The sequence below is a fragment of the Musa acuminata genome, chromosome BXJ1-8, assembly GCF_036884655.1.
Source record: "Musa acuminata AAA Group cultivar baxijiao chromosome BXJ1-8, Cavendish_Baxijiao_AAA, whole genome shotgun sequence".
Taxonomy (NCBI): Eukaryota; Viridiplantae; Streptophyta; class Magnoliopsida; order Zingiberales; family Musaceae; genus Musa; species Musa acuminata.
Window position 1 is genome coordinate 8817570 of NC_088334.1, and position 26643 is coordinate 8844212.

General features: G+C 36.4%; 1 protein-coding gene across 2 annotated transcripts; it reads left to right on the top strand.

Annotated features, from left to right (window-relative positions):
• LOC135587420 (uncharacterized) lies at window positions 1-26159 on the top strand. Of its 2 annotated transcripts, XM_065078818.1 has the most exons (22): window positions 2-494; window positions 2415-2669; window positions 2753-2877; window positions 3007-3051; window positions 6261-6342; window positions 7100-7168; window positions 7291-7461; window positions 7553-7618; window positions 10005-10073; window positions 10201-10272; window positions 10405-10466; window positions 13139-13423; window positions 15309-15445; window positions 15638-15732; window positions 15804-15842; window positions 15938-16000; window positions 20052-20177; window positions 20309-20360; window positions 20422-20474; window positions 22258-22322; window positions 23803-23854; window positions 25518-26159. In XM_065078818.1, the coding sequence occupies exons 1-22, from the start codon at window positions 321-323 to the stop codon at window positions 25614-25616; spliced, it is 2256 nt and encodes a 751-aa protein (XP_064934890.1). In that variant the 5' UTR covers window positions 2-320; the 3' UTR covers window positions 25617-26159. The 2 variants fall into 2 exon arrangements, with proteins under 2 accessions (XP_064934891.1, XP_064934890.1); XM_065078819.1 differs by lacking the exon at window positions 15804-15842 and having other exon boundaries at window positions 1-494.
• Window positions 26160-26643: the final 484 nt, after the last annotated feature.

The following is a 26643-nucleotide window of genomic DNA, read 5'->3' on the forward strand; positions in this document are numbered from 1 at the left end:
CAGGAAAAAGCGTTGAGGAAACCCGTTACGTCCCCCTCTCTCTCTCTCTCTCTCTCTCTTCTCCCAGCTTCGCAAGCCCTCTTTTCGGTTGCTTGGCTTCGGAGCGCCGTTCAGCGGCTCGTACGGACGACACACCGTCCACCGCCACCTCAGCTCTGGGTATTTCCCACGGCTCCCCTTTCTCTCGCTCGCTCGATCCGACCGCTTGTCCGCACGCCCCGCCTTCCCCCTTCCTTGCGGCCCCGTTTCCTCTTTTTATTGGGGCGGTGGTCAACGGGGAGGGAGAGAGCGACTGACGATCGGGGGAGAGGAGAGGGGGAATGGGGAGGAACGGGAGCGTGAGGCGCAGCTACTCGGCGTCGCCGACGGACTACAAGCTCCTGGAGGAGGTCGGGCACGGGGCCAGCGCCACGGTGTATCGGGCGATCTACGTCCCGGCCAACGAGATCGTCGCCGTCAAGCGACTGGATCTTGATCGCTGCAACAGTAACCTCGTGAGCCCGCTCCTCTTGCCTCTGAATTGAATCTTTTTGCTTCCTGCTCTCTGGTACTGGTTCTTGATGTTCTCGGTGGGGTTTGGATATCGTGGGACTGCCAAAGACGATTCGATCGGGAGTTGGGAAGTGGATCTTTTTGGGACTCAGTAACGGGTTTTTTCTCATCGAGATCGCAAGCGATTGGGATCGACTTCACTCCATGGTCTGTTGGAAAGGATTTACACGGTCTGTTTGGATGAAGGCGGTTGAAGCTAGTTAGCTCGTGTTTTGAATTGATTGAACCTGTCTGTTGTTTTGTTCAAGATTTAGTATTGGTGAATGGCTCTTAAAGTTTTCGTCATTCAAACTATCTGCGTTCTTGACCTTTATTATTTCTGGCGTGTTGGGTTTCCAGTAACTAGGATGGTACGCCCCCCGTCTCCGTTTTGAATCTTGTCTCTTGCTTTTCTCAGGCGCTAGTTCTCCGTATTGAGGGTGGGTTTTAGATGGTGTGGTGTTGTGAAAAGCGGATCGGCTCCTGAGTTGGGAAGTAGGTTTCGTGGAAATTGAGATCTTTTTGGGACTTCGTAATGGGTTTCATCATCAATATTTGTTTTTGCAAGCGATTGGGATTGGCTTGTTCTAAGATTTGTGATTTCACTTCGTAGACTCTTGGAAAGGAATTTTTCGGCCTATTTGGAAAGGCGGCTTAATCTAGTTAGTTTCTACTGGCGAATTGATTAACCTGTATTTTCTCTGTTCAAGATTTAATATTGATTATTTGCTATAGACGTTTTTATTCATCCCTAGCCCTCTGGATCTTGATCCTTTTTTTTTTCTCTGGTCGATTGGTTTTCAGTTACTAGGAAGGTGTGCCCCTCCTGTGTTTGAATTGAATCTTTTTGTTTGCTCTTCTTCTCTGGTGCTAGTTCTTGATGTTGTTGTCAGTATGAGTTTGTGAAAAGCAGACTGGATATGGAGTTGGGAAGTGGGTTTTATGGAATCTGAGATCTCTATGGGACTTTTAACAGTTTTCCTCGATCACAATAGCAGGGATCAACTTGTGTAAAAAGTTCCAACATCACTTTGTAGACTGACAGAAAGGATATTTATGCCTTATTTGGATGACAGTGGTTGTATTTAGTTATCTTGTGTTCTTGAATTGATTGAACCTGTTTGTTCTTTTGTTCATGATTTAGAATTGCTGAATGGCTCTGAACCTTTTAGTCACTCCTGGTAATCTGCATCTTTGACCTTTAATTCTTTTCCCAGTGTGATTGGTCTTCCAGCAAAGCTGCAAGGCTCTTGCTTGTTGTAATTTGTAAATACTTTGCCTTCATGTTTTGTCTCACGTATGATAGTGCTTTGGTTGCAGCTAAAGAACTCAATCTCCATTTCTATCAGTATCAGTATCAGTATCAACTTCTTTTTTATAATATGAAATGCTCCCTTAGTTTCATTTTAAAGGTTTATTTGTTGTACATATAATTCTAGAACTTGTACTAATCAATTATGTCATCACCAGCAAAGTGCCACTTCCCTGCTTGTGGGTAGTCGTCTGCCACCGAGGGCAGGGGCAAATAGACTCGATGAACCAATGACCCCTTGAAAAGGGACCCGAGTGCTTTGATCATCCAAGCTAGTGGACATCGGCTCTCTAACAGATAGTTGTGTTGTGCATATCAATTTAGAAGGCATTTATAATACATGAATCGATATTCATTATCTGTTTATCATCATCATCATCAAAACATACATATTTTTGTGTGACCTGCAAAGGTGCAAATTCTAGATTAGCTATTTGTCATTTCTTTTTGTTAGCTACATGGTCAATGACATCAGGGAGGCACATTATCTCTAATGATTTGGGCTTGTTCTTTATGTCAATTATACTGTGTTTTCTTCATTAAGTTGTGATGACCAAGTTGCTCTATATAGGATGACATATGGCGGGAAGCCCAAACAATGAGCTTGATAGACCACCCGAATGTAATAAGCGCTTATTGTTCATTCGTTGTTGAACGATTCCTTTGGGTGGTCATGCCATTTATGGCTGAAGGCTCGTGCTTGCACCTGATGAAATTTTCATATCCAGATGGATTTGAAGAACATGTTATATGTTCAATTCTTAAAGAAACATTAAAAGCTTTAGAGTACCTTCATAGACATGGGCATATACATCGTGACATCAAGGTTAGTCTCTATGTTGGATTTCTTCTTTATAAGTCAATTTTACACCACCAATTTTCAGTGCTCAAAAAAGTTTCTCGCTCCAGGCTGGGAATATCCTCCTTGATAAATCTGGTGTGGTGAAGCTTGGAGACTTTGGTGTTTCAGCATGCATGTTTGACAAAGGTGACAGACAACGTGCAAGAAATACTTTTGTAGGGACACCATGCTGGTGAGATACCTTTTTTTTTGTATCATTTACAATTTAAGTACCCGTTTCCTTGGATTAAATTTTGGTAAATTGTTTCTATGTTATTAATATAGAAACTAGACAAGCTGTTAATTAGTTTTTTCTGTGTAGGATGGCTCCTGAGGTGTTACAACCAGGAAGTGGTTATGATTTTAAGTAAGTACTATCTTCAACTTAAAGTTATTAATATATTGCATCAAGTTTTGAGACAAGAAACATGTCTATAGATTGTCAGATATTCCTTCATTTTTGATGCACAAGCATGTTGAATAAGCTGTACGCACTCATTAGCTTTCTAGGCAGTTTAATGATTCTTGTTAGATTACTTCAAATCAAGTGGCAACATAAGAAAGCATATTGAGGAGAACATATTAATTTATATTTACAATCATCAGCACTGCAGACCTAGAGACATGTTTATAGAGGAAAGTAATCAGAAAGCTAGTGAGACTAGCAGTCTACTAGGTATGGTTAGTGAAAAGCATACCTCATTGGTTATTTCATTTTACTTCTTAAGTTAAAATATTTAGAGATTATTCAATGTTGTTTTGTGAACTGTAGCTACAATAATTTTCTTAGTGTGAACATAATGCTTCTTTATAACAATTTGACAGTCTAATGCTTTATTAATGCGTTGATGGCATGATATAACCAAGCAACCGCTTCCGTTTTTTGTTAATATTCATTCCGAAACAAAATCATTATGATGTTCCTTTTTCTTCTGAACGCTCTAAACTTCAAGATTTTTCCCCTCATTCAACCTGTAATTGTTGTCAGAAAAACACTTTTATGGTTATCTTATTTTTTTACCATGATTTTTTGAAACAGAAACTTTTACTTCCAGGAAGCATGGCTCCATGATTTCTTGAATGAATATGAATAGCTAAATTACATTTGTTACTTCTTAGTGCATTTTCTTGAGGGCTTCCTTTCGTGCCACAATTAGTTGCTCCTTTGAGGTGTGAGTGTCAAGAAAGCATCTAGGGAAATAGCTTATGCACATTGACCCACCCCAAGCCCTGGTTTGTTGAAGCCTCACTTGGCTGTCCTTCGTGCAATTTTTTCTGTGGAAACTCGTCTAATCTATCTTAGATCGAGGAGATGGATTTTTATCAAGTTCTTCATCATGGGTTACCATGGTAATCCAGAAAAAAAGAAGTCCACAAGTTTTTCTTGTAATGAAAGCAAACTTCACTACTGTACATTTCTGTGATAACTTCTGTTTGTCAATTTTACTCTTCCCTTTCTTTTGAAAGCTTCAATTTTGCTGTTTGATTTGGAGTATTTCCCTCTATAGATGACTGTAAAGCCCATATAATACTTAACTAGGTTGGATCTATATTTACTCTCTATACTGGATGAAAATTAAGTAGTTTCATGTAATTATCATTCAGTAGAGTGGATTGGTTTCCAAAGACAAAACGGCAGCTAGTTAGCTGTTACCCATGTTCCTGGGCCATTTCTTGATATATCTGTCTTCTTTATTAGCATGGTACATTGAGTTTTTGGGTTCAACTCTCTATCATGTAAGCATTTCCATTTAATATCTTCCCATTTGTTGCCTTGGGTTTTGTCTTAGGCTGTTTTCTTTCATGTGCACCCTTAGGTTTCATCATACTATTCATGTGCAAGAGGAAGCAAACCATGTTCATGGACCATTTTCCAATAGTTGACCTTCTGCTATGCAGCCATTTTATACATCATAAGTTTCTAGAAGGACGACGTGTACACTTCATCCGCTGTCATTTGTCATCCATCCTTAATTATCTTATTCATTTTACTTTAAGAATGACTTGCTTTTTGCTAGAAACGCATATATGTTACTTGTGAAGTTGTGATATCTGTAAGATTGTGGCTTTTAAACTACAATTAATTGATAGTCTGGTTATCAATTATTATGGTGCGCATTATCGGTTCGTTCCGATGTACTGACCAGTTGTCGGTATGGTACATACCGAGCTGTCCTGAGTGTACCGATGTATCACCCATATCGATCATCTATTGGACCAATATGTACTATCCATACCGAGCGGTACACTTCGGTACATCAAACCTTGTCAATTATAATCTTTCTTCTCAGAAATCCAAGTACTAGTTAGTTTTGTGTTCTAAAGTGTCTCCTGCACTAATAAGTCTTGTAATAGTTCCATGTAAATGTACCCTCAAGATGGAGTATGTGTCGGATGCATTGGACACACATTGAATGCCTCAATTTCCGAAGTTAAGAAAACTAAGGGGAGCCAGAAATGTGAATAGGAGAATCCAACACATTTTTTGCCCAAATCCAAGAGATGAATTTTCGAATAATTGCTGCTGCAGTTCAAGGATTCTTATTTCAAATGGCTATATGTCACACATCTCCTTGTTGATTGCTTAGCCTAAGCTGCCAATTACTTTCTGCTGACCCTAGCACCGGTAAAGTTAGAGATATTGCAACTGAGCAGACATACTTTGTTTCAATTGTCCATGAATCAAATGGGTAAAATAGGTAATTTTATTTAGAAAAAAATTCTTCCATAATTATACCTGTTTCGTAAGAAATAACATGGCTTCATTAATTGTGGATCTCAAATGCTTGTTATACTAGGGTCCTTGAATCAGTGGCTGGAATGAGTGTGAACTTTTAAGTCTTTTAGTAATTTTGCAATATAACACAGTTTATAGACGTTGAAGATTAAGAACAAAAAATCACTATTTGATTGTTTGTTTAAGATAGTTCCTGAACTAAGAGAAATTGACGTAGTGCTTTATCTTTCATAGTTTCATTAGGGGGGATGTGCTATATTAACAATTACAAAGGGCAAAAGTTCCCATATGTAATATATAATGACTATACGTGCTTGCACCCATGTGCAGTATATAATGACGATACATGCTTGTATGATCTATATGCATGTATAAATACCATATTTATTCACAAATTTTGGTGTCTAACCGTTCCAAATGATTTGAACCGATTCATAGGGTTTTGACCTTTTATAAACAAAACAGTTGGTTTGATCAAATAATCGAAAATTAAAATGCAATCATTTTTTCTAGTATGTTATAGTGTTCAATATTTTTCAGAATCCTCCTCCGTGTACAATGAAATTATCAAGATTTTGTTGGTCGTTATCCTTTTGTATAATTACCTCTTGTCGCAGTTTTGGATATTTGGATGTGTGTCCAAATCCATTCTGAGGTCTATGTTCATATAACATACCAAGCTATAACTAAGTTAGCTTGTTGCTGTATGAATTTTTGATGATGGTGTTGGTCTTGCTTACACTAATGGGTTGCATGAAAAATAAATTAGATATAGCTAATAAAATTGTCATTTTTGTGCTTTTCAGATCTTGATCTCTGATACATTTTTCTGCCTGCAGAGCTGACATCTGGTCGTTTGGAATAACTGCACTGGAATTGGCACATGGTCATGCTCCATTTTCAAAATATCCTCCAATGAAGGTCTGATTTGTTTCTGGTGAAGTCTGGCTATATGCTTATTTTGTTATATTTTATTGTGTTATGAGAAGTAGCATAGAGCCATGGAATACTGGCAGTATGGTTTTCTAATAAGTTCAGTTAATTTATTTTTATGGATTTTGCATGACCTCTCTATATATGGTACATAAACATAAAACTTTCATCCTTGAGTGGTCTGAATGATTTTTACAAGTGCCTCTATGTCTGTTCAGTAGTTTGTAACTATGATAAGTCTATATAAATATCAGTTATTTTATTTTTGATGACATAAATGAGACGTGTATACCTTTTTCTTTTTATGAGGTTTTCTTGTGTCTTCCATCTACATATCATGCTTGCTATATGGGATCTTTAATCCCTGGCTCAGAGATTTAGTGCTGATTCTTTCTATTTACCAGATGGTATGTTGGCACAGTTAATTTTATCACAGTGTTCTGCTGGAAAAAGAACCAAATAAAAGTTGGACAAACTTAGAATGAAAACCTATCCGGGCCAAAATTTTACAGTGGTTGAAAAATTCAGCACTGGATCCCACTTAACTGGTTCACGGTCAGTCTGGTTCCAGATTGATAACAGGCTAGATCCAGGCTGAACATGGTAGACATCTTTGATAACTAAAAGCACAACATATCCATGTTTGATGTTAATTATATGTGCAACTATTTTAACTTTTAAGCATCCCCATTTTAAATTTGTTCAAGCAAGACTCAGTTTGATAATATTTACCAATTTACTGTAGGTTCTCTTGATGACTCTCCAAAATGCACCTCCTGGACTTGATTATGATCGTGATAAAAAGTTTTCGAAGGTATAATGGTCCCTTTTGCTTATGGATGCTTGACAATATGTAGATTTCATGAATTTTGATCCAAAATATTATTGCAACTTATATTGGTAAGCCTTCTAACAACGATATTCAGTTGTACTCAGTCTTTTAAAGAAATGATTGCAATGTGCTTGGTTAAAGATCAAACAAAGAGACCGACGGCGGAAAAATTGTTGAAACATTCATTTTTCAAGCATGCAAAGCCTCCTGAGATATCACTGAAAAGCATTTTATCTGATCTTCCACCACTTTGGGATCGTGTGAAAACACTCCAGGTTAGCCCTCAATGTTATCTTTTTTTAATTTTGTTACTCCATTTGCCCCTTCTTGATGATGTGAGGCTGTCAAAACATGAAAAATTTCCAGCTTAAGGATGCTGCACAACTAGCTCTCAAGAAAATGCCATCATCTGAACAAGAAGCAATATCACAGGTTGGTGGTACTTTTGACAGTACAAGTTTGCTGCTGTTGAAGTAGAAAATTTGACTTCTTCCTACCAAGTTCTTTGTTGAATTACATTTCTCTTCTATTTTTGAGTTGCAGTGTCGAATTATTTCCATAATTATTAGAACTCATTAAGAATATAGTAATTGGATAATAGGCCTTTTTATCTTAATGGTATCTCTAATATGCACAATTCTTTTTTTATTTTCAAGATGATAAGTATGCAAAAGTATTATATCTATACATATTAGTATGTTTTACTGCATATATAAACATGCACAAGTATGCAGATGGAGAGTTAGAGATGATGGGATAAGAATCATCCAACCTTGATGTCATTCTGTGCATCTCATTGAGGGATCCAAAATCGGCTATTTATTTGAGTGATATCGACTAAGATATGAAAGTGAGATTTCATTTTTAAGTTTAGATTGAATCATGCAAATTTTATACATAACATTTGAATTTTTTTTAAAAATCATTAACTTTATCTTACTCCATACATTTACCAATAATAACCTATACCATTGGATTCCTCCCAAGAAATCACATGAATTCGATTTTTGAAATGTTCAAATATAACTAGAAATCAGGGAGATAGAGGCCTCATAAATTTGATCGGACCTTTTATTATACATATAAAGACTAATTTATTTAAGCTTGATTTAATCAAGCCATTAATAGTTCACATGAGTTGGCGTAGTCCTATTAGGTTTGGTTGAGCTAATCCCTGTAGCCTGTATGAACTAATACTTATAGGCTTAACCATGCTATTTAGGGGCAATATAGTTCACTATAGCCAAATATATTAAACCATTTGGGTCTTTCCACCATGGTCCAGGTATTATTGGAAATTTGGAATCATTCTTTTCATTGATATTATATAATTTTTAACCTGCCTCTAATTTCTTTTTTTAAGGACTATACTGGGGTCTTGTTTGATTCCATCAGGACTTTATATTAAAACATTGACCAAATTTAAGATTCTTAGAGCTATCTCTGGTATCTTTAAGATGTTTGATATCCTTTCAAATTCATTAGATGAGGAAAGATAGGCTTTACATATTTAGTCCTTTATCAAGGTTCTAAATAACATAAAGAAATCCTGCTATTATATCTTTGAAATATATAGTTATTTTCACTTTTGAAATATTGCCTGAATGACGGTGATGAAAATCAGAAGAAAATTCCTTTATATAGAAAATATTGCACCTAAAATTTGGTCTACATATAAGTAGTATTATATCAGTCGAAATACATGAAAAGTAGTCCAACAACCTTTTGTTGCTTAGAGACTGCACTTAAACTTTTCAAGAATAAAACAAATTGGTCAATTACATTTGTATGTAATCGGTTTTAGCACCTAGTTGCAAGGTTCACCATACCGCAGTGTACTGCTAGGTACGGGCGGTACATACCAATCCGATAGGGGACCAGTATAGGCAGTACATTGGTGCGCTCTCATGTACCGTGTGTCGTTATGCTCAATACGACTCGGTACGTATTGTGTTGACAACTGGTCGATACATCGGTGCAGACTGGTAAGACGAATCATACATAGTTGTACTATATCAAACACCTTAATTGTTGACCTACAAAGCAATCCATTGTTAGAAAATTTATAAGAGAAGTCTCACCTAGATTCACCAAAATCAACAGTCTACATAATATCTCATTTAATCCAAAACTTCAAATTAGGAGTGATCAACAGCTAAAAACAAAATAAAATAAATGGTCATCACATCATGTTGTCTTTTTATAATAAAGAATACAAAATAATGTTTGATTTGCCATGGTCCGGTCCATTCCAATGTATATGCACCGAATCATACGAAGGTACCTGGAAAAGTGAGAAGGGAGAGGAGGAGATGTACTGAAGTTAGTGGTGGGCACACAGGCTGCAGCAGCAGCAGACTTATAGGTGGCGATGGTATGGAGAGCAAACTCATGAGGAATCACGTGTGAGCCCTAGCATCAGGGTTAAAAGAAAAAAAAAAGTATTGTATATGCAGCAAACTGGATTGGACCACCCGAATATAAGTGGGCAATGTCCTGGTGGTTAGACTGGTAAATACCCATTGAACCATACTGAACCACGCAAAATAAATAAAAAAAACCTTTGTTTTGCCTGAAGTCCATATTACTTATTTCTGAATAATCTGTAGCAACTTGGGCAATTGAAGTACTACGTCTTCTGAAGTAAACCACTTCTTATAGGATGTATCATGGGACACCCAAAGATGGATGCGTGCAGAAGTTACCTTTTGAAATGGCATAATGATGATTTTTTAATAAAAAAAGGTATATATGTGCTGATTTAGGCATTTATTGAAGTTTGACACATTTTTGCTTTATCCTATGGCTCTTCCTACAGAGTGAGTATCAAAGAGGTGTTAGTGCATGGAACTTTGACATCGAGGACTTAAAGGCTCAAGCATCATTGGTACTTTTAGTTCCTTTTTTTTTCTTGTTTGTGATAAGGAGATCTCTTCTTTTTATTTTTGCTGATAGATCATCAAAATTTTATCTTATACTCTCTTTTTGCCCTGTATTTCGTCTTAAAATCACAGATTCAAGATGATGATGACATTTCTGAAATGAAGGAAGATGAAGAAACTATGAGAGCTTTTGTTGTCAGCAAGGTTGCCCTACCTCCCATTGCCTAGTTATAGTAGCATCTTATAATTTTTGTCTTCTAATCGAAATGTGTGAATTACATGCCTTTTCATTTGTTCCTATGGAAAAATAACTTGGAAGAATCTTTGTATATTCAGGATCCATCCACATCGAGATCGAATTCTGAAAAGTCAATGTTTAACAACAAAACCATTCCTAGGTGAGTTGCATTATAATGAACTTACTGGACGTTCTTTCTTTCATTGTAATCTTTATCATTTTTGTACATCCATTGCAAATATTTTGCATAATGCTACAGAAGCATGCAATATGTCATGCCATCCACACTCCTGTCAACTAAGGTTGGCTGGTGTGTCACACAGCTTCACATGACAGTGGTGAGCCATACTGGTACCATGCTTATGCTGGTACTGTACATTCCATAGGAGCAGTTCTGTCTTTTTAACTACAAACGTATATGCTTATCAAGTAAAATTACTTTTTGTTGTTTCAATTTATTAATTTGATATTCCATGCCCTTAAAGTAAAAAAATGATATTTGATCAACAAAGAGTTGTCCTGAAGGATTATTCTCCTACTCTGTTACAGTAAGTTTCTTTGATAAGAAGAGAAACTATATTAGTAAATAGCTCTCTAAACTATGGTTTCAATTACCAGTGTTTACTGTCCTAGTAAGAACCGGTATCGAACAATATGGTCCGGTACCACTCAATTAAAATTTTCAATATTTTTTTCAGCTGTACTGAATGATATGAGTCAATATATTGCCTGGTCCATCTTTACGATACTGGTTTTGTAGATTATCCAAACTGGTATTGGATCCAGATTTAAAACCTTGTGGTTTAATTTTGGGTATTAGATGGGCCAATGGAGGGCGACACAATGGACAAATCATGTATGCACGTATGTGTGTGTGTGAGAGAGAGAGGGAGAGGGTTCTAAATGTATCTATATGTTGGGCCATTTTTTGCTTTCTCAAACTCCTAGGAGAAGTGGACCTACTGTGATGTTATCATAGTAGGTTATGAATTCATGTCCTGGGTCTACCCACCCCTTTATCTTACATGTAGGTCCACATGTCAAAGCCATTGATCATTCTTCCTGCTTCTGCATGAGGAAGGATATTGAATCATTAAGTCCTTTCCAACTCATATTTTTATCAAGATTGGGCTTATAGAATACAGAATATTGAAAAGAGAAAAAAAAATCATTATCTTTGTGGAATATAACTTGACTAATTCAAAAGCAGTATGCAAAATATGAAACTATGCTTTAAGGCGTTACTCTAGTTATTCATGCAAAATCATTAAGTGGTTTTCACCCTTTTTTATTCACTAGTTATGAAGTCATTTATATTTTTATGTCAAACCAGTGATTTAAAAAGCGTTAGGCGCCAAAAGACGCCACGGTCCAAAAACGCCCGAGGCGCTCGCCCGAGCGAAGTGAGGCGCTAAAAATTAATAATATTAAAATTAATAGTATTAAAATCAAAATAATAGTGTTATACTGTATACTATTAACAGTATACTTTCGATTTCGAAAGAGGAGAAGCGAAAGAGAAGAGAAGAGTGTAAGGGAAGACCGAGGGTGCTGAGAAAAGTGGGAGTGGCAGCGGTAGTAGCAACGACGAGTGACAACAGTGGCAGCGGGAGCGGCAGCGGTAGCAGCGAGCAACGGCGACAGAGGCAGCGACAGTAGCGAGCAGCGGGAGCGGGAGCGACAAGCGACGACAATGGCAGCGGCAACGGTAAAAGCGAGCAGCGACAGCGAGAGCGGTGAGTGGCAATAGTGGCAGCGACAACAACGAGCGACGACAGCGGCAGCGAGCAGCGTGAACGACGAGCAGGGTTAGGGTTGGGGAAGTCGCGCTGATGTCGGTGCTTTAGTTGGTTCGATTGAACCAACTAAAGCATCAGAGATTGAACCAGACCTAAACTGTTGGTTTGGTCACCTAGTTTAACCCAGGCGCTCGCCCGTAGCGCTCGGCGCCTGGGCTCGAGCGAGTGCCTAGGCGGCGCCTCTTTGAAACGCGTCGCCTGGAAATGAAGTGAGGCGCTCGGGCCTCGCCTCGCCTCGCCTCGCCCGAGCGCCTAGGCGAGCGCCAGAGCGCCTTTTTAAATCACTGTGTCAAACTAAAATCTCGTTATTTGTTATTTTAGACACATTAGGAATATTTGCACAAACCAGCATAAAGGCACTCACAGAGTGGCTGAATTCTCATTACCCAAAGGCTAGAAGCTTCTTGTGAGGCAACTACCATCTTCTCTCACATGGATGATTGGTCAGCAACTCAGTGTTAGGGCCCCCATTGTTCTGCTGGGTCCTGTGGTTTAACCCCTTCATGCAGTCCATTGCTCGCCTCAACCTAGCTAGCATAGGTGAATCTTCCTATTTATTTCTTTATCTTGCCTTCTCAGGGAAAAAGATTTGGGAGAGTGAGTCAGAGGTGCTGCATATCAGATGCCAAGTTATCGCAAAATGTGTTGAGGATGATAAGTTCACTTTGGTCAACCTCAAGGTTGACCAACATGTTGAAACTAGTTTCATTAGATTCTTCAATCTAATGCAATTTAAATATTTGAAGTTCACCTCATAATGCATTTATTTAATTTTTTAACGAGTTGAAAATCTGAGTTACAAATATATATCCATATTTATTTCCTGTTTCACTCTCTTTTCTTGCTTGTCAATCTCGAAATTGTCTACCACAGTGTTGGTTGTTAGTTGCTGATGTCAGATAGCTTAGAACAGTTGGAAAGAAATTGGATGGAAGTGATCATAAATCTTATAGTTTTTGGAAAGAGTAATGTTTTGCAAATAGTTTATCCCCTGGCATTTAGTGGCTCTTTACATTTTTTTTTTCTTTTATAGAGATTGTGCTCATGGAACAGAATTCTCAGAGGCAAAGTGTTCATCAAGTACAAGAGATGAAGTATTGCAAACAGAGTTAGTGGATACCAGTAATCAAGAAAGGTTTGATGGACATGACAATCACAGATTAGAAAACAATTTAGCACCACAAACATCAAAGCATGATTCAGCGTGCAACCAAGGGAAAGTTGAAGTTGGAAAGAAACAACAAACTTATAGTGGTCCACTTTTACCTTCTGGTGTGTCTGCCATCTCATTGTCAGAAAGAGGGCTCACCTCAGAAAGGTATAGCTATTAATATTGCTAAATTTTCATCACACATAGCAGTATAATCCATGATCGACATAGTTCTTTTGAAATGATCTTGTAGATTATGCCATATAACTAGATGTTTTGCCAGAACATCTTGCATTTTTGTTTACTGCTGTTAAATAAAAGAGTTATATTCTTGCTGTTGTCACAACTCATAATAGTTTTTTTTTTATAATTGGAAACCAAGGACATAGGTAGACCATACCAGGTCAGTGTGAGTAACCATTGGACTAAACAATGTAACAGTATTCTAATATGTTGCATCGTGATGCACGAGCATGTGGCTGTTGTACAATTAGATGTTGGGAATTAGTTAGGTTGAAGCATCATACTTATGAAAATGTGCATTAAAATTAATGATGAGATTTTTTTACTTTGTGTCATTCTCTATTTCCGCTAGCAAATATATTTTTCCTGTTAATGCAGAAATTCTAGTGTTATTGGTTCAAAGAGCCTGCTTGATGTATATTCTACAAAAATATTGTTCAATTAAATTTTCACCATGGGAACTTGAATTGCTTATAATCATATGACTGAACTTGATGGTCTTTTTAGTAATAAATAATGCATGGATTGACAAAGTATAGGTACTGTTATGGTATAGACCAAGGATTGAAATATCGTACCGTACCAGAGTTTCGACATTCGCTCGGTATGATACAATACTGTATTATACCGCTCGGTATATATATATATATATATATATATATATATATATTTATTTATTTATTTATTTATAAAAGGCGACGTCGCATCGTCTTTTATATATATATATATATATATATATATATATATATATATATATATACCGTCGATAACGGGCGGTCCGTGTACCAGTCTACCGACGGACAGGTACGTACCGTTCATACTACGCAGTATTATTCGAAATTGAAGACCTGGGTATAGACTGACAAAATGCCTTCTAAGGAAACATTGGATGTGCTGAAGGCCCTTTCCAATCAGCATGTACTCATAACTAAAATTATCGTGTCAAGAATCTTTAGTATAATGAATCTTTTCTCCATCTAGCTATATTAGGAGTTATGTTCTCCAATAATTTTTGGACCATTCTGCCCTTTCCTGCTTCTCATAAATCCCTGTGTTTAGACATATCCTGCTTTGGCCACCTCTAATCTCAAATTGTTTTACCCTTTATAGGTGTACTTAGAAGACAGATCATCCTTTCCTTATTCTGGAGTGCTTTGAAAAAAGATTTTATTCCTTTTGCCTCAGCTTAATCTTTAATCGTCTAGTTCTGTAATAATTATTTTTTCAACATTGTCGCTCCACTATGCAAGCTTTTTGAAAATATTCTATGTTACTAATGAAATATGTATTTTCATTTAAAGAATACTGCATGGTCACAGATGAATTAGATGCACGTTCCACATTGTACGTCCTGCTGTTTTGCATTTTCTTCCCTTCTAGTTGAGTGTTTATATTATCTATGTTGCTAGAATGACCTTGTTATATTGTGAAAAAGAAGAGCTCATCTCTCATGTAGTGCATCATTCTCATTCTGGAACAGATACAGTGATTATAATATTAGGATTATTAGTTTTTCATAACGCAGCGGTTTGTTTCAAATTCGGCACTCTTAGTTTTCATCTCAGTTAAGTTTACAAAAAAAATTGTGCCGCAATTATGATATATTATCATCACAAAACACAGGGAGATAGCATGTGTTGACATCTTTCTTAAGATATAGATAACAGTCTTCCTAAATGCAGCGTACTCATGGTTATGGTTGTCATGTCGATGTCATGTGACATTACTATTGGCACAAAGATCTGAGTTCACTAATTCTAAATCTTTGCACATAATTTTTTATGTTTCAGTTCTGCTTCTGTTTTGCTAGGACTGAAAGTGACAATCAGCAAGGAACTGAGAAATATAAACGTGATGCACGCAAAATCACAAACTTTAGTGGCCCACTGATGCTCCCAAACCGTGCCTCAGCTAACAGCTTATCTGCTCCCATGCGGTCTTCAGCAGGTATATAATATTTATTGTTTAATATTCGATTCTACGTGTCTCACATATGATCTGGGTTTGTTATGTGCTCTTAATTGGACTGGTGGCAATATATTCAAAAGCTGATCCCTAGTGATGTCATTTTAGCCATGCTGCATATAATGATCTTTTCAAATTAGAACATTACTCTTTTCTTTGTTTTCACTTTTACAGGTTGTGGAGACTTATTGGAGGACAAGATTAAGCCTAATGTGGTTCAAATAAAAGGCCGGTTTTCAGTTACGTCGGAAAATGTGGATCTTGTAAAAGTAAGCTCCTGTGGAATTAGTCATTCTAACTAGTTTGGTTATACGTATACTAAAAGATAATATAATTTTAGGACTTACCACTATCTAACATTTCAAGAAGGTCATCCCAGGTACATTTCAATTCAAGATTCATATTCCATGAATGACTTTATCATTGCAGATACCCACATTTCACCTTTACATGACATTGAATTTTCTTTTCCAGGGATCTTCTTCCATGAGAAAATCTGCCAGTGTTGGTGATTGTTTAGTTCAACCAAAACCAGCAGTATGCTGATTCATCTTATTATAAGCTTTTCCATTCCTTTTCTTATTATTTTCTCATGGCATGTGTCCTCTACTGGTTGCCAATTGCTTGGCGATGCTGTGTATTCTCTGCAGTAGTATTCTCATAAATTCTTAGGTACATTTTATATGATAGGAGAGCATGAATCGACATATAATAGAAGGATAGCTGTTCCTATGTAGAATGTTGTACAAGAGATATTTAACCATCAACAGTTACAATGTTGTCCTTGGTGTATCTCACTGCTCGATATTGATATTAAGATTAAATTTTACAATTGTTGAACATTGTTTTTAAACTCTTTATCAGCATTTTTGAGACTTCTTTTATCATGGTTGTCAAAGTGAGTACAGGGTTTTAGTCAATACACCCTTAAGCCTGTGTGGAATCCATAAACAGACGACAGTATCACGAAATCAAACATTATTGTCTCTATGTTTATTGAAGAACATCGTATAGTTCAACATTAAAGATCTTAATGCTGAATACGTTTGATACAAAAAAGGTTTATGTTTGAGTTCTATATAAACTTTCTATGTTGATTTATGTTTCAATGATTGATAAACTTCCAATAACACGATGTAGAAGTGTCAGCAAACACATTAGTCAAGTGCATATGAAGCAAAGTGCAAAGCAACTAAGATTTTTTTTATTTAAACGCATGCAGAATTGTCTTATATTTAATTTTAGTTACCATATTTTTCTCTATGTAAATGTCCATTATGGTAGTCAGAATAAATTATAGCATACACTGGGAACTAGTTAAAGATAGTAGGTACTACTTGTAACCATGAAGTAATTGCCTATGAGAAAAAGAGGTCCTTTGCCGTCCAGGTGGTTCCTATCTAGTCTACAGGCAGGCACCTGGCTTAATGCATTTTTATGGGCATAAAGGTTCCTTACACTGGAGGTCTTTCATACTAGCTGCATATATATGGTACCAATATTGGTCAGTATGCTTTACAAAAAAAATTAGTTAATGTTGAAATTTAGTCATATCAACTGTACATTGGCATATTATTACTTGGTTGGACTTGTATTTACCTAGTAATGCAACCCAAGGTTTGACGTACCAAAGTGTACTGCTCGGTATAGGCAGTATATACCGGTCTGATAGAGAATCTTTATGGGTGATACATCGGTACACCCCAGTGTACCATGTGTCGGTACGCTTGGTACAAACTCGATACATATCGTATCGACAACTAGTCGGTACACCGGTATAGACCAGTAATACGAACCATGATACACCTAGTATACCATGTCACTCTAAATCTCGGGTTGGACATGGACATGATACTCTATCAATCGTCTCAAGCTATATCATAAAATCATTTTAGCTTATTGATAGTGCAAGGAATGTTGTTCCATGGAATGCGGGCACATCCAACGGGGAACTCCTTTTTTGATAATCAGCATGCCTCTCATGCTTGCCAGCACAGGCCTAAAACTTGACCACATGAAGGCATAGATAGCATTGAATGGGCCAGCACATGCAATTCTTGCTAGTACCTATGACATGAATCGCTCTTTGGATGTGAGTTTAACCAGATCTGATGTCATGGTCATTTTATTTTATTTTATTTTTATTCTCATTTTGTTTATAATTGAGATTGGATATTAGTTTTTCCTTTTCTTTTGTTAGGTGGAATAGATGTTACATAACCTCTTAGATTTTGCTTCTTAACTAATGCTTCTTATTTGAATAAAGTAAAGTTTTAAGGTTTTAAAATATTACATACAAAAGGCACCCTTTCTAGTTGTAAAATTAGTACATACTTGCTGAAATTAATTTTCCTACTTGATAATGATTGATTCTAGATTTTTTACAGGGAGGTATATTATATTAGGTGCCTGGTCATGTTAGAAGCCAGTTCGTTGTATCTAAATTTGGTTTCAATGGTAGAGTTTATATTATGACAGTCCTCAACTGATTAATCATTTTTCTGTGTGATTTCTTTTTCTTTTCATGTTCCTCAAAACTCTCTTCTTTTCTTCTTTTAATTATTTTTGTGCTACATCTACACCAAAGTGGTAGTGTAGCCCTCTTCTGGATCTAGATCCTGCATCTGAATAAGAAATCCTGATGACAATGGGCTTCAGAATTGAAAGGTTTGTACACAATAAATAGAGGCGTCAACAACCAACTTGAAACTGTTAATGGGAGAAAAATCTCCCTTAAACAGAAAATTTTTTTGTTCTCTGTTCAATCCAGTGATTGAAATAGGTGCTCGGGCGAGGTGAGGCGAGGCCCGAGCGCCTCGCTTCATTTCCAAGCGGCACGCTTCAAAGAGGCGTTGCCCGAGCCTAGGTGTCGGGCGCTTCGGGCGAGTGCCCGAGTTAAACCAAGCGACCGAACCAGCGTTTGGTTTGGTTCGGTCTCCGGTACTTTAGTTGGTTCAATCGAACCAACTAAAGCACCGATATCAGCCTTCCTCTCGCGACTTCCCAACCCCAACCCTGCTCGCCGCTGTCGCTGCCACTATCGCCGCTTGTCACTGCCACTGTCGCCACTCCTGCTCCTATTGGTCGTTGCTACCACTATCGCTGCCATTGTCATCGTTGCCGCTGTCGCTGCTCGTTGCTACCACTGCCACTGCCACTGTTGTCACTCGTCGTTGCCGCTACTCGCTACTACCGCTATCGCTGCTCACAATCAGCAGCCTCGATCTTTCTCTTACTCACTCTTCTCACTTCGATAATATACTATTAACAGTATATTAATAGTATACTGCTAACTATGTATACTGGTAACAATATTTTTATTTATTAGATTAATAATATATTATTTTGATTTTAATACTGTTCACTTTTATTTATTTGAAAGTATTGTTATTATTTTGAATTTTGAGACTTTTTGTTAATGTGATATTGTGATTTTGTAAGATTTTCTTAATTTAATATCATATTTTTATTTAAATAATTATATTTATTAATTATATTATATATTTTTATATTTTAGCATCTCGCTTTATTCAAGCGAGCTCCTAGCATCTTGGGCTTTTTTGGACCTTGGCGCCTTTTGACGCCTAGCACTTTTTAAATCACTGGTTCAATCTTATATTGGTCTTCTGTTTTGAAAGTTGAAAATTTAGAGAAGCTACACAATAAGATAGGTAGTTCCAGTGATAGGCAAATTGTTCTTAAGTTCTCATAATAGAAAAACATCTATAGACGAGAGTTATAATATATGTGCACAATAATCTTGATCTTACGATTTAGTATCAATCGGTTTATTTATCCGACCAAGTACTAGTCTTGAAACATATAACTGAAAACAGGTTCAACACCATTTGTTCTGTTTTATTCAATGATATTCAGCAGTATAGATCCTTATACTGCTTGGTATATTAGTATTATACCAGTCTGATAGGTTTTGAGACCGAACCGAGATTAAACCCTTGGTGCCACTGTAACAAAAAGTTATAATGTTTTAACTAGCTTTGGTCAATTACATTGATGTTTTTGCATATTTGAGATCTTTGTAGAGCAATATCTTTGGTTGAACTAAGAACAAATAGATCCCTCATAATATTTCTGGCCTTCTCACACCACTAACTCTAATCTACTCATCTTGTTTAGCCATGGTATCTATAGGTTTCTGTTGGATATGTTCATATTGATTTATATGGTCTTCTCTAATTTTATTTTTTTCTATCAATATTACAACTAATTATTGTCTAATCACTAATGACACCATATTCTTGTTACAAATATGTATATAGCAAATCTTCTTAAACCTACCTATTCTCGTGTTGTTTTTATTAATGAAAACCAAACTGTGTTGTTTTCCATTATATTCATTTTTCATAGGTTTCTAAAATAACCCATTGTCCACTAGTGTGTGGGAATAAACATTTTCAAAAGAAAAATCCATATCATACACGGATCAAACATTATAATTCCTGATACAATTATCACAACATTTTGTTATGAAAATAATATTGCTCAGTTGGTTTCCTATAATATTTGTCTATCTATTAAATTTTTTTTAGACATTATAGATCTTAGTCACACGATTCTAACTTTGCAGCCACCTGGTCAACATCCAAAGGAAATTAGCAACAGTAATCCAAAGGAATTTGGCAACAGTTCAGTACCTGCTTCCATTGTCATGCCCCACCTTCAGAATCTTTTCCAACAAACATCTTTTCAACGAGTATAGTGATACTGTTTTCTCTTTTGCCTTCTTTACCTGCCAAATTCATGCATATTTGCAGTAGAATGTAACAAACTGTTTTGAGTTTCTGATAATTCTGATGTACCTAAACATGGTGTTTTAATTATCAGGATCTTCTTATGAGTCTGTTGAATAGTTTGCAACAAAACGAGATAGTTGATGGTGAGTTCAAATTTTTTCCACTGATATCTGTGTTCCAAAGATTCATGGATTTTTTTTGCAGTGTTCCCAAGTGGAATGCCTTCCCAAACTCAAAATTTGAAGAATGAGAAGTTGGTAAGTGTACCTTTCCATTTTATCCTCAATTCCATCTGCAGGTAATTTTTCTACTGGCTTTGCAATTCCAGGTACATGGAGCAAATGCTTTTGTATCGTTAGTCCAAAGAATTGTGTTTCTCAAATCTGAAAAGTATATGTGGATTTGTCTCGTCTTAACTATGATAACCTTTCCTGATCGTATGATTGTTGGAGTTAAAATAAGCACTAACATGAGTTTACTAGTATTTTAAGTTAGTAAAATTGTTCTCTCTAATTATTCTCGTCAAAATCTTGTTATTACTTGGCGTAGTGGTTAGCTTAGACAATATTGTAGACCCATTTTGTCCAAGTTATGATGAGTTTAAGGTACTTTTCATATCCATCTATGCTTACTTGTCTCACACACCTGCCATGTAAATGGAGGCAGCGATGGGGCTATAGTTGGGTCGCAGATGGGAACAATGTTATAACAAGGAATCAAAATTTACTTGTCCGATGAAGGATCGATATTGCATCATATATTTTTCTGATAGTATTGGACAGTATGAGTTGGTACTCAGTGTACCAGAATCCTGCCTATCTGACCAGTTATTTGATGTGGTATCAGATTAAGCTTTAAATCCTTAATTGTAATACCATTTTTCAATGAAAACAAGCAATGGAGAAAAATATGGCTATAATTGTTATAATTGGAAAAGATGGCTATAATTGTAATATCTCTGAAGTTCTATTTTTTTGTTTTTCAATATCACAATCGAAGTCTTTGAAAAATATATTAATAGTGCAGCATTTATGTCCTCATGGTAAATTGCAGAAGTTGTGGAAAATGGACTGCTATGTATCATTTGCATCTTGAAATGTTCAGTAAAGGAGGTTTTCCCAATCAATGTAGCATTAGCATCATCTTTTAATAATTGTGTGAGAATTTTTTCCGTGTGGGTTCTCTCAAATTCTTGGGGATATGTGAACTACAATCAAATATGAAAGAGAAGTTTTCTGCACACATGTAGGCAGAAATGTAGGTAGTAAATGGGTAGCTAAGGTGCCACACATAGTTTAGGCATTAGGCAGGTGCCCAACAATCAAATTGCTTTAGAAATTTTTAGAAATCTACATTTGATTGTATCATTGTTGGTTAATTCACGTATCATGGGACAAAACTAATTAACTTTTTTGACTAAATGGCAACTTGTATTGTAGATGATGATTATTCATGCATTCATCAAAACTAATTCACTTGTTTGATTAAATGTCAGATTATACGTGCTGTTTAGATGTTCCCCTGTTACCTAGCTGCTTGTATTGATGTTGATCACTAGATCACTGCCCCACCTAAGCAAGTGGTTTTTCTCCATGCATGGGGAAGTCTAATTTCTTTAGTTTAGCGATTCTTTTGGCGATGTATTTATGAAATCATTTTCTTGCTTGATATTTCATTTTTTATTTTCTTTGTGTGTGCATGTTATCTGTGTTAAGGCTAGTCTATATGCTGGCATATGCACAGGCTTTTGTTTTGCCTACATATATCTGTCTGTCCTTTAATCTATAAACATAACCTGTATTTGGGTTAGCTAATATGATCCTTAAGATAGCACTGGAAGGCCCTATGGTTCATTACACTTGCAAGACCTAAATCTGAAGATGTGCTTGTGCACACTGTTCTGTCTGACTACTTATAACATGATGAAATATGAACAAAGAAGTCATCATAACATTTTTCTTTTTTTCAGCTTTGAGTGATTGAAGTAGCAATGGCTGGAAAAAAGTCTTTAATGTTCATTTATATTTGTCTTTCTAACAGTTGGATGCTGCATACACTGAAAGAGAGCGACTACTGCTAAGTAAAATCTTAGAGCTACAAGCCAGGTACAGTTAGCATGATTGTTTTTGTTTGTTTTTCGTTTTGCATGATTGATTTTCTTTCCCACTACATCTTGTAGAAGCAAACATCTCTATTCTGAGATTTCAAGTCCTCACATTGCAGAGGTTGTATGTTGTGTCAAAGAATGTCAAAATCATTTGGATTATTATGTTCAATCCCTTCTCTATCTGCATAGTGATCAACTGCTATCCTCACATCCAAGAGGTGTCAAATATGGACATCTATGATACATATGAAATGAATCAAGGTTCGTAATTTCATATCGTACTGGAGTTTCGAGCTTTGCTCGGTATGGTATGGTATAGGCGTACCGAGTGGTATGCTAGGGTGTACCACTTGGTACACGTATATATATATATATATATATATATATATATATATATATATATATATATATATATATATATATATATATATATATATATATATATATATATATATATATATAAATATAAAGGAGGCATACGTTGCCTCCTTTTCTTCTCCTCGTCGCGTCAAACGAGGAGAAGACTTCTCCTCATCCGCGGCATTCGACAAAGGCGTCGAAGGCCGCATACGCCATAGAGGCCGAGTCGCCACCTCTCCATTACCTTTTGGATAAGGATCGTTGAGGGAGGGTGGCGTCGGATCGGAAAGCGTCGAGGTTCTCCCGATTCTCCCTCTTCTTCGAGTGCCTTCTCCCTCTTCTCTCTCGATGCTTCTTCTTCTCTCACCACAACCAGGCCGTAGCCAGGTTGGCGGGCGGTCTGCGTACCAGTCTACTGGCGGATTGGTACGTATCGCCTAGTACGAGCGGTATTATTCGAAATTAAAATCATTGAAATGAATTTTGTTGGTCTCTTTCCTGATTTTTTTCACTGACCTTTATCAATTATATGTTTGATTATTTTAAGTTGCTTTTTAAATTTGAATTAACATTTTTTGTCAATTCCAACAGTTGCAGTGGCCATTGTTCAGCCAAACTCGTGGTTTGCCCGTGTTTTTACATATTCAAAATTTGTCTTATTACAAGTTTTATTACAAGCAATAAGATGGCAGATAGGGGTCAACTTTTTTTTTTTTTTGTTGACTATTATCATAATGAACCATAATACATTTTTCTAAATTGCACCAGCTATTATGATGTTTTAAGTTAGACTTGGCTGGTAACAAGCAAAAGTTGGTTTATCATAATCATTTCCTTGACAGCTGACTGATTCATTTATGTGCAACACAGGATGAATTCAAGCTAATACATACTTGATGACTGACACTCCCTTTTCATAAACTATTACATGCTATATAATCTTACATTATATTGCTATACCATCAAAAATATACCACTAGGACTTGTGTGTGTGTGTGTATAATGAAAGGCCTAATTGCATATTCCAAATCCAATTACATATGTGCCTATGTACTCTTTTTTCTTTAATTGTAGTATAGGGATCCAACTCTCAGTTGAAAATTCTCTTTTTGCTGCAGGATGATTGGTCTAGCTGATGAGCTGACTGCAGCAAAACTGATTCATTTTCAGGTAAGTACTGCTGTTTATAGTTCTCTCCAGTGAGCTGACCATGCCAATTTGCAGATATTGTGTAATTTGGTTATAGTGCCTCGAAATATTTTACTTCTGCCCAGTGCATCAAATACATCTTGGCTAATTTAGTTCATCAGTTTCATAAAGGGGCATAGAAGTATCTGATTCTGGAATATGATTATGTTAAATGGAAATTTTTGCTATTCTATTTTTTATCTGTTTCATTCTAGCAAGTAGATAATTGAACGCACAGGAACAGTAATATGAGAACCTATGTTCTGGTTAGGCACTTGGAATTGGAGAGGAAAAATCTATAATGAAAATTGTGCAGTATTTTCTTTAATCCTTCTGCCAAGCAAGCCATTTAAAGTAGACTTCTTAAAATAGAGCTTTTAGATTTTAATAACATTACATCACATATTAGAACTTCCCCGTTTCTTTAGTATATTGCAAAAAGAACCATCTGTCTGATTTTGACCAAAATATCAAGATTAGTGAATCTAGAAAACTTTTACTGATAGTACTGGTTAAAGTTGATAATATGGGTCACAACACAGTTTTAGAGTTGGGTGTCTTTATTACATACGAACAGTATGCTTGAAAGTCAAACATAAAAAACCTGGAACATACAGTCTCACAATAAGATGAATAATCAATTCACCCATAATCTCCACATGATAAGTTGATATCTGTGTCAACATTTTGTCGTGGTTTCTAGGATTGTTGTCATGATAGATACCCAAATAAATATGAAAGGAGACCTATTCTCTAAGCAAGCCGCTGTGTGCAATCTGGAGAAACAAAAATAAAATTGACTTCTTTCCTCATTCTCATTGGCAAGATTCTTGGATCCAATTTACTACCTATGAAGTGGTTGTAGAGATTTTCTAAAGTTGATTTCTTTACTAGTCTGGATTAATTGTTAAAGGGATTTACAAAGTGGATCAATATTTTTCCATCCCTTGTATCAATGGTTAACATTTGATGTTGAGCAATAAAAAAAAAACTGGTGTATTGAAGCAGATATCATATAAGCATAGAAAGAAACATCGGTTAGGTTTGGGACTTGAACAATTTGTACCATGACAGTTGTGGTGTGGTGCCGGCAAGATGTTGACTTGAAGGATGTGGTTTGCATCATGGTAATCATGCGCCAAGGCATCCTTCTGTATATTTTTGTCTTATGCCAGCCAGTTGATTCCTGTGCAGTATCATGCCAGTGTTTTATCAGCACTAGGCATATTGTCAAAAACTAGATCCTTAATTTAAAGTTGAGTGCAAGTAGGTATGAGTTCCTTTTTTTGCATACTTAAACACTACATTATGGATATTTAGGGAAAGAAAATATATTTGTTTATTCTCTTCTCAAGTTTAGCAGATTTATAATAATTGGGGTTGCAGTCTAAGTTTCCTGTTATTAATGCCTGCAGAAAGAAAAGACAGATGACTGGAATCTGTTCCATTTAATTTCATTTTTACACTGTTCCTGTTGAATTCACATCGACTTTGTGAAACTGTTGATGCTCAAATTTCATTCCTCTTTAAGTGTGTATATATATATATATATATATATATATATATATATATATATATATATATATATATATATATTGGTTATTTTGTGGTTCACTATAACTGAGCATTTGCCTTTCGATCTCAGTTGCAACAAGAGTTAAATGCATTGTATTGCCAAGAAGAAGTAGAAGAAGAAGAAGGAGAAGAAGAATATAGGAGGAATGAAGAAATAGAGGAAACCTGATTAGTCCGGAGAAATTCTGGGACAATTTGTTGTGCAGATATAAAGATATTTCTGGCTGAGATCTTCCTCGTACTTTGTTTGTTGACTAACCTCGCTTAAGAAGATCTAATAGAAAGAGCCACAGAAGTGATCGGTTACTTGGCCACAACTCAAGACAGCATACAGTTCTAGCTGGCTGGGGATTTGATTTGTCAGTGATGGGGTCCAGATTTTGCTTCGCTCTCACAAGGACGCCCAACCCACTTGTAAATGGTCGGTGTCAACTTAGCTCTCGGGTGATGTCATTTTTGTGAATTCATTTGTTTGTAATTTGGTAATTGTCACTTTGTGGAGAACCCATGGGGGGACACACCTTACAATTAAATCTGCGGCACGGACAAGCGGCTCACTCTCTCTTTTTTCAGGCTCTTGTTTGCTGCTGTGATTGCATGAACATTTATTTGAAGTTTGACATTTAGGGATCAACAAGCAGGTAACTGCTTTTACAGTCTATTTTCTGTGCTGGATGTTATTGAGATAATATAGTAATCATATTTGTCTTCATCTGCTTTCGCTATATTTTGAGGCTTAGATTTTTGTGTTTATTCAATGTTTGCATAATGATATCTCTGAGCATCTGTGGTGTGTTAATATTATTGGAGAGGCTGTGAAAAGGCGTTCTTAATTTGTGAAAGATTTGTTTTTTATTCTCTCATTAGAGTGTGCATGATATCATCGATAGGTAGTCTCTGTTTGGAATAATTCTTCCTACATAGTCTGGATTATGGTTTTGGAGAGACATTGGAAACACGAACTTACAGAATGTAGAATTATGAAGGAGAGGTAATAGTTGAATCTTGAACTAGTTTTGTCTCTAGCCGGACAACTGGTGATAAGCTTCTGCTTTCACAAAGACGATAGATAGATGCACGCCGGCTGGCTGCCGTGGAGATGGGAGGGCAAGCAAGTCGCTGCAAGAAGATGGATCCGTCACAAGTGAGCCACATTCAATCCAGAGCTGCAAGCATCGGGTGCGAGGGCTATGGCT